Source organism: Atta colombica, unplaced genomic scaffold (genome assembly GCF_001594045.1).
Source record: "Atta colombica isolate Treedump-2 unplaced genomic scaffold, Acol1.0 scaffold38, whole genome shotgun sequence".
Classification (NCBI taxonomy): domain Eukaryota; kingdom Metazoa; phylum Arthropoda; class Insecta; order Hymenoptera; family Formicidae; genus Atta; species Atta colombica.
The window spans coordinates 2,346,056-2,355,130 of NW_017259490.1; the positions used below are offsets into that span (position 1 = coordinate 2,346,056).

Consider the following 9,075-nt stretch of genomic DNA (forward strand, 5'->3'; position numbering starts at 1 on the left):
TATATATTTATTTATATAATTGATACATATATATTTATATATATATAAAATTGATACTCTTCATAATTCATTAAGATTTGTCAGAATTACGTGATGACTCATTTTCTCGTATCAGTGTATAGAGTGTACTTATTCATATTGATACGAATATTCATGTATACTGATATAATGTAAAGATTTTACATGTTTTGAAGAATCCGATAGAAAATATCGTACATTTTTTTAGTTCCTAAGTTCAAGTGAAATTAGGACTCGTATACACAGCGATTCATTTGAGTTAATTTGTATAAAGATTAGTTTTCATTACAGTGTTAGATAATAATAAATATAGTATACTTGAATGATAATGTTACAGCAACTTGTACAAGTCGAAGAACAATCGAAAACCCATTTGCAAAAACTATGTGTTCCCAAATGATATAATCGTTTCTGTTTTACAGTGACTCCTAATTTCTCCTAGACATCAGAATCGCCATACCGAATTTGCAGACGTAATGTAATTTATTTAATAATTTACGTAATTTGCTAGTATAAAAAATATAGAAATATTAAAAATTATAATCCGCATTATATATATTGTTCACGAATCTCCTACAATTAAACATCCTTTTATACAAACATTTTTTATTAAAGATGATACATGTTTATAAATTTCTTATGAATTTTCTAATACAGATTCAAAGTCTGGAGAACAAATTAATTTATTTTTCACTGAACCAAGATTGACAAGATCACCGGTTTGTGATGCATCTATTTTTACAGCTAAAAGGTCCTGAAAAGTAATTATTGAGGATTATAACAATATTGTATTCCTTAAATTATAAATTATAAAAATATAATTTACTTGTTGGAAACTTTGCTGCACTCCAATATCAACGAAAAAACTCATTTCGCCGAGACGTAATCTAGCTTTACCAGACTTCAAAATTTCGAGTTTGCCTAAGAGACCATTTCTTAAATTATTCAAAGTACAAAGCTCAGTTTTTGCTTTATTATCACTACGAGTATTCGAATTATTTGATTGTTTCGATTTTGCTTCCTCTCTAATGGACCCCAAACCTGGCAAAGATTCTGGAAACTATTGATCAATTATTAAATTAAGTAACGATTATAATAAATTACATGATATCCTTACTTGAATTAATGTATAAGAATTAGCCTTGTTTTCAATTATTTGAGAAATGGTAAGTTCTTCCTTTCTGTCGTATCTGCTTTTTTCTTCATTTATTACTATGAAAGAAAAAAATATTTAAATTAATAAAATTACCAAAAAGAATATTATACACTTACTTTCACCATTTTCCGAAATGACTGGTTTCTTATCGATCTTATCATTATCGATCGTATCATGTATATCTTTTTTAATTCTTGGTAGCGTGAGAGGACACATTTTTTCATCAATGTCCGGAGCATCATCAATAAAATCATCTCTTAACAGATTTTTTAATCTTCTGTCTTCTTCTGCTTTAATCTTACTTGTTTTTGGTTTCTCCAGATATTTTGCAGCACTCACTGTGCTACTAGAAGCTCTAAAACCTTCACTCTTTCTAGCGGTAGGTGTTACATAGATTCCTTCTGACCAAATGCCAACAGACTAAAAGTATAATCTTATGATTTTTTGAATTATTAAATTAAAATATAAAGTGAAGACTTAAGAATAAAATTCAAAGATAATAAAATAGAGATTTATAAGTTGAAGTAATAGTTATTTGTATTATTACGTACTACAAATAATGGAACGTTTATGTATTGTTTATATTAAGATTACGAATTTTTTTTCATCATGTAAACACTATAAGTAATGTAAAATTACATAAATTATTATTATAAATTGAATAACATATTACAAAAAAAAGTAATTAAATATATTCATTTAGTATTAATAAATAAAAATATATAAGCGAAATAAAAGTAAGTTAGTACAATCTAATGTAACGACAAAGAACATAAGTTTCAATAATTCATGGATTTATAGATGTAAAACATAATTTACATAGTTTACATTATATACACATGGATGTAGATTATATTTTACATAATTTTATGTAAACGAAGAATTCTAAAGGATATTTAGAAGATTAACATTACCTGTATTACATTTCCTTTATCTCCTCTTCCACGTCCTCTGTCTCCTCTCCCTCGTTCCCTTCCACGATCGCTGTTTTTCGGTTTCACCAGATCAGTTTTGACTGAAATCACTGGACCGCTGAAATCAAATTACCTTTAGCATCTGTAACTTATTGTCATAAGTTGATTAATAACTTACTCTTTCTTTTTATTCCTTTGTACATTTAGATTTGGTGTATACACTTTCTTTGGTTTTTCAACCTTAATATTTCCACCTAGAGTCAGGTCTCGTGGTAGCCGATAGGATATCAATCTTTGTGTGGTAGTGGTGGATAAACCTGGTTCCATTTTAATGCTTTTCATCCTCTCTGAAAGCGATGTCGATGATACAGATGTGCTAGGTTCTGACATGTTGGGCTCTGACTGTGATATGCCAGGTTCTATCTTTATTCGAATGTTCGCGTGAGGAGCGTCCTTCGAAATAACAGAATTGTCCGAAGACATGTTCAATTAATATTCAACAAAAATACACGATCGATGTCAGCAACTTTGAAAAAATTAGGGATGTAACATCTAAGCCGAGACGCCGAGACGTCCGTCCCTTTGGTTCACGAAACTTGGAAGCAAAACTCTAAATATAGGGTACTGTTCAGCAAGAACTTTCGAGACTGTCCAAGAACGCTTTTCAGCGTTCAATCGTTTATTCAATAACACGGCACAACGACACGTGTGATTACATGCCCTAAATAGTCGACTCACAATCCATGGATCTAGGGGTTATAATTATATTACAAACCAATATAATTACAGATGGTAATAAAGAAATACCGTTACCTATCTATGATAAATAAATATAAAACATTCATTCAGTGAATTCAACAGCAATCGTTGTGTACTTTTTAAACGTCTAATTATATTATCTAATTAGATTTAGAGAAATATACCAATAGCAACAAACCTTCATTCAATTATTGGGTCTATTGAACGTATTTATTGGACACTTTCCAATTGTAAAATCACTAAACACTAAAACATTTTCGTGCACGTGGCAACACAAATTATGTTCCAGCAGAGAAATCTGAGAGAGGACATGACAGTCCAAAACCTGTAACCGCAAAACGCTGCTGCGCATTACCCTCTGACAAAGTGGATGTAAACTACATAGCAATGTCCACTTTTTTTAGGGTACATCGTCCATTTTTCAAGGTTGGAGATGAGAAATCAATATTTGGTAGCACGATGTAGCACAATTATATACCAACATTATATGCTATGTAGTTTACATCCACTTTTTCAGAGGGCAGTAATACGCGGCAGCATTTTGCGGTTACATTTTGGGCCGTCATGTCTTCTCTCAGGTTTCTGGTATAATGGAATCATAAAAACGTGGACATTAAGTATCTATGAGATTTGATACACGATAAAAATCAGGATATCCATTCTCAGGTTTTTCTCTGGTAGGAGTTTTGATGAAAAGAATGGAGCATGTTGAAGCATGCGAACAAATTTAATGTAACACAGTGAATCATAAATTAAGATGTAGATACAATAGAAGGAATAAGGAATTAATGTCTGTACTCATAGTCAGATCTTGTACTTAAGGCTTCCTTAAATTTATCTTTAGATGCTTAGTAGCCAATGAAATAATTCGTAGAGTATCTGAAGATAAAATTAAGGAAGCCTTAAATGTAAAGCCTGACTATGAATACGGGCATTATTCTTTATTCCTTTTAGGTTTTACTTAAAGGTACAATATTTCCACCTTTATATCCTTATATTGTTTGTCAACAATGAACGAGGATGAAATGATTCACTGTATTACATTGTCCTTACTAAAAAATGCCCCCAATTGTCGTAATCATTGACACAACATATCCGCACTCAGCCCAAGAACTACTAGTTGTGTAAGCTTATGCTTTCTAATGACAATTACATGTTACTAATCGCAATGGCTATAAATAAGATTGGAGGACATTGAACGCGGCCGGCATTTTTTTGTCATTCAATACAGACGGCAAAATTAAGCTACATTTAATCTAATTCTCTTTAATCTAATTCGAAATCATAGTGTAATTCTATTCCAATTAAGTACATAATAACATACTGTACATAATAAAATACTTTGGGTACTTTCTTTCTTTTTAGATAGATATATAAATCTATTTTAATCTATTAGATATATAAATCGATATAAATGTCATTCTATCTTTTTTTGCATTCCATAAGTATAATGACAAAACGATATGTATGACGATATATATCACTAAATGGAAAGCACTGACAATGATCACTCGATAATGTATTGTAAATGTATTGTAAATCGTATATGTATAAATCGCATTTAACAAGTAAAATCCTATTAGAATTTGGTCGTCACGCCAGCATCGCCTTATGGCTTCTCTAATGATACTTAGATTATTTAGAAATTCGCAAATTAAATATTTTATCGAAAAGCGCTTCTAATTTTACAAATTTGGGTAAGATGTATGTTTAATGAGTAACTTACAAAATTACTATTAAATTACTTTTCACTGAATTAAAAAAAAAAAAATTGATTTCAAGGAAATCTTTACTTAAATAGGACGCAGAAATCATGAGAACATTATCTTTATTTTATTTGTCACTTATATAAGCTCATTTTTAAATATCAAATGACGTCATGATGACATCCTATGATATCCATTATGGCATAATTATGACTGTGTGTTCTACCTGAATAATTTCTGTCTGTCAAAAATGAGGAAACGCAGCATATTCTCTCCCTCGCGCTCGCGTCTGCTGTGCCCGCAGATAAGCGGTATCTGCGGCGCGGCAAGTCGGCAACCTGCGAAAGACGGCGGCGTCGGCGCCGATAGCGATGTTTTCAGAACGGTTCGTAGTAAGAGTGACACGAGCAGGAGAGGAGAGCACTGCCGGTGCGGATGAGGTCATCGTATGGTTTTTTAGCCGGCAGTCGCCGGTCGCGACGCGGAGCGCCCGAACGCTGGCCGCTGCTGCATGCGTTCCGTTCCCGCTGCTGCCGCCGCCGCCGCACGCGTTGCCGTTAAGGTGCCGAGCGAGCGGTAGTCTTGCGAGCGAGCGAGCGAGCGAGCGGGCGAGCGAGCAAGCGCGCAAGCGAAGGAGCGAGCCGGGATATGCGACGACGTGCCACGTGCCACGTGCGTTTCAGCGTGCCCGCGAGTTCACCCAGGTTGTCCTCCGGCAGGAGGTGAATTCGGAGCAAAACTCCGCACTCGTATCGCGTTTCGCCGCCTCTCCTTTTATCCTTTTGCACATTCCGACTTCTGAGGGAGGGACGACATCACGAATTTCGCGCCGGGGTGAATTCTCAAATGAGAATCCTGCGAGGAGATCCTGCGAGCGACGCGATCTCGATCTCGCATAGTTGGTGTCAGATGAGGACTGCTTACAGAGGGTCCGTTGTGTATCTTAAAATGAAGTGAAAATTACAAAGTGCAAATTCACTGGCTGGTAGTTCATTCTTATACTAAGATTATTCTAAGATCGTTTTAAATATTGTCTTAAGATGCTAATATGGCTCTGCAATCGGTATTTATTGTCGATTTTTATTTTAAGACTATATTAAGTATACAGATTTTTTAAGATATCATGAATCAATTAGAGGGAGGGGATTAGAGAACTATATTAGCATCTTAAGACATTACTTAAGACGATCTTAAAAAGAATCGACTATACCGGCTTTTGATTGGTCTATGACATCTTAAGATGATCTTGAATAAGAAATGTAAAAATCGATTATGAATCCCGGCCTAAGTATATGTATTACAGATCGATGGGATTATAAATATTTTAAGTAAATCCGCTCATTTTAAAATAAATTTCACCAAATCGTGTGATACACAATCAAACTTCAGGACGAGACAGAAATTAATTAATTTGTCTCTATATAGGATAATTGGTAATCATGAGAAAGTGAGTGAGTCCTATTGAAAAGGTATTTTGCGAAGATTAACACTTCTATTAGAAAATACTATTTCGAAATAATACTGCGCACGCACGTAGTTAATGTCAATTGTAGAAAGCAAAGGATATCCTTGAGAATCGAATAAAATTCTAACAGAAAACGGAGCACTTTTTTCCGATTCAATCAATAGTCGGTTTATTTTTATATATGATTTTTTATTCATACGGATATTCTTTATTTCTCCGTAATTTAGCATTACTTTCACGAGAAACGTGTGTTTGATAACAAGCCATACTTTAGAGATATTTCTGCCTCTTGAGTGTAATTTGCATAGTGAAAACTTTCTTCGTGGTGACTGTCCTTTCTATAATCCCATATGATTATTATTTTCACAATGCACAGCTGTTGCGTAGTTCATGTAGGATGCCGTCACGCATGATAGTACTCGCGTTACCTACGTGTCAGAAACCGGTATGATTTCGGTTCATGTTTCCATGCTATATCAAAATACGATGACAATCTCTATAGTTAACTGAAAAAGTGTCGTAAGAATATACATTTTCTGTACCTTATATCTATATACATTTTCTTATCTTATCTTATATAACACCGAATTTGCGTCTTAAAATTGGATTTTACCGAAATTGTATATTTGTTTTTTTATCTCAGTATTGCGTAAATTTGATTTAGAATCATCTCTTGTTTGTTGCCGTTAATAATAAAATCCAACATTAGTTTTGGTTGTAGCGTCAGAATTCATCGAAATTACGACAATTTCGATCATACCCAACATGCGATTCTCCAAAAAGGAATTGATTTCGAAGCGTCGTTTCTGACTTCGGCTATAGAAGAGCGGATTTGAAGTTCGGTCAGCCGCAGCGTTCTTAAACCTGTTCTGTACTCCCCCTCAGACATCGGATACATCGACGGGTTTTCGAGCAGCTGAAGTATCCGAGAGCGTGTCTTCCTGAAAGTCTTTCTCGCCGGGAATCTCTCCTTTCAGAATCTTCTCATTAGCTGTCCTGTAATTGCGGATGAGTTATTTCGTGCTTCTGAACATGATATTTCGCGCTTTTCATAAACATGTAACGTACGTCGATGTTTATAAATATAGTAAAATTTTCGAATATAAAGAAATATAAACAATTATTTTGGAAATGCAATTATCTTTTGTGCATTTACTACTTTTGTGATATTTATAGAGTATCAGTTTTTGTTTGCGATAATAGGGAGGACATTGACTTTATCATATTTGAGTCAGTAGTTTGTTTGCGTTAATAAAGCTAAAAATATGAATGTAACAATAAAGAGATAATCGAACTTAAGCTATTGTAAACTGAGGCAACAGTGATTGTTTAATATGCTTTAAAGCGCCGATGATGACGCATCGTGGTTTGCGGATAGATAAAAATTATGAACTTCCCTTTAGGCACGTATGTCAAGATAAGCAGCTAAAAATGTCTCTAGGAAATGTTAAAGAAGAATAAAATATTACCTGTAAAAAATATTACCTGTAAGACTATAATTTATATAAAAACATTATGTAATAAGATATATATTAGAATTTAGATAATGGCTAGCACATATTATAAACTTCTTTTTTTTATTAACACGTATCCTATAAAATAAGATAAAATTGAGTATATATATATTTATATATTTTGCAGGTAGTACATAATATAACAGATAAATCGAGTATTAATTGACAATAATTATTTTTAATAAATGCTAATTCATGTTTATTAAGACAAAGAGGACAATTTTTTACCTAATTAATTAATACTAATAGTTTCTTTCTCTTTGTATTTACAAACTAATTATATTTGAAGAAAGTTATATAGATGGTATAGTTTTTTATATTACATTTGTCAATTAGAAAAAAATATAATTCATGAATGTGATAAATCGATTATATTTATGAATCTAAAATTATTATGCATAAATTATCGTTAGAAAAGTCATTCTTCTTAGAAACGATCGTCACATATTATTCGTCACGTTCAAGCTTCGTTTTTTCTACTTTTTTAACGAGATATTATGAAATACATGTAGAAGTATAATCCGAAAAAGTTATGCTGCAAAAACGAAATTAATGATGGTAGAATAAAAACAATATTGCGTGTGTTATATAATTAATTACTTATTTGAAATAATAGACAACGTAATAACAATCGCATCTCTTCGTTTTCGTAATACTTACATTACTCTTTTCTTTTTTGCCTTCTTTTCATATTATAATTTCTTCAAGTTAGCAAAAACAAACGCATGCTCGAGATAGCACGTGCTCGCGATCGTCGCGGCGCGCATGCGCGTCTCGAGACGCCGCATTTCAAATCTCGCGTCCCGCAGACGGAAACGCGCGTTCCTCGCTCAAATGTCGCGACGGCGTCTTCATCCCAACGTCTCCGGCCGCGATGGTAACGATTCGTTGCTTGATACTAACATCAATATACCATGCAGTTAGCTGGTCATAGATCTCGCGAATGTACGCGCGGACTCGGATTCGCGAAATCTTTCACCGTACGTGGATGAACGTTCGAATTTCGCGATATGACGGTGATCAAAATGGAATTTGTCAATGCTGCGAACTCTCGGTCGCGAAGTGAAAAGTGACATCGGACATTGTGCCCTCTCGTTGCTGACTGTTCGTCCCCGACAGTGGACGAAGTGCATGAACAGGACTAAAGATTGTGAGTTGATCTAATATCGGGAGTGTCAAGTGTCAGCCTATCGAAAGATGAACGGTGTGCAACGGACGCCCATTGAGGCTTTTGACGTTAAGGTTAGTTGAATCTTTTAGGCAATTTAAGCTCTGCGTACCCGTATCATTTTAATCTTGTTAATATTCGGCGAACAGTAAGGATAATATGATATATGGATGCACTCGGATGCAGTTTCTGAAAGCGGCCTTATACTTATCGCTCATAATTTAAAAAATTATCATCTTGAAGCTGCTTACAGAAAAAGAATGGAAACATAAAGAAAAAAAAAAAAAGAAAGAACACACTTTAAAAAAGCTCATATTATTCCAGCAATATTGTAACATTGCAATGTTCAGTAATATTATATATATAATATTATAT

At 33.7% G+C, this 9,075-nt stretch overlaps 3 protein-coding genes across 3 annotated transcripts in view; 2 read left to right on the top strand and 1 right to left on the bottom strand.

The window, feature by feature from the left end:
* The window catches only part of LOC108690994 (serine/arginine repetitive matrix protein 1), a 9,102-nt gene extending 8,611 nt beyond the window's left edge, over positions 1-491 (top strand). The window contains exon 17 of the mRNA XM_018198582.1: positions 441-491. Coding sequence (XP_018054071.1) covers positions 441-443 — 3 coding nt within the window. The 3' untranslated portion in view covers positions 444-491. The remainder of the gene's footprint in view (positions 1-440) is intronic.
* A 164-nt stretch (positions 492-655) lies between these two features.
* Positions 656-2,773, bottom strand: LOC108690937 (DNA-directed RNA polymerase III subunit RPC4). Its single transcript, XM_018198491.1, has 6 exons — positions 2,267-2,773; positions 2,089-2,206; positions 1,291-1,594; positions 1,136-1,230; positions 845-1,078; positions 656-772 (listed from the first exon to the last, which is right to left on the bottom strand). The coding sequence occupies exons 1-6, from the start codon at positions 2,569-2,571 to the stop codon at positions 656-658; spliced, it is 1,173 nt and encodes a 390-aa protein (XP_018053980.1). The 5' UTR covers positions 2,572-2,773.
* A 5,941-nt stretch (positions 2,774-8,714) lies between these two features.
* Positions 8,715-9,075, top strand: part of LOC108690971 (four and a half LIM domains protein 2) — a 129,243-nt gene continuing 128,882 nt past the window's right edge. Inside the window, exon 1 of the mRNA XM_018198533.1 lies at positions 8,715-8,774. Coding sequence (XP_018054022.1) covers positions 8,730-8,774 — 45 coding nt within the window. The 5' untranslated portion in view covers positions 8,715-8,729. The remainder of the gene's footprint in view (positions 8,775-9,075) is intronic.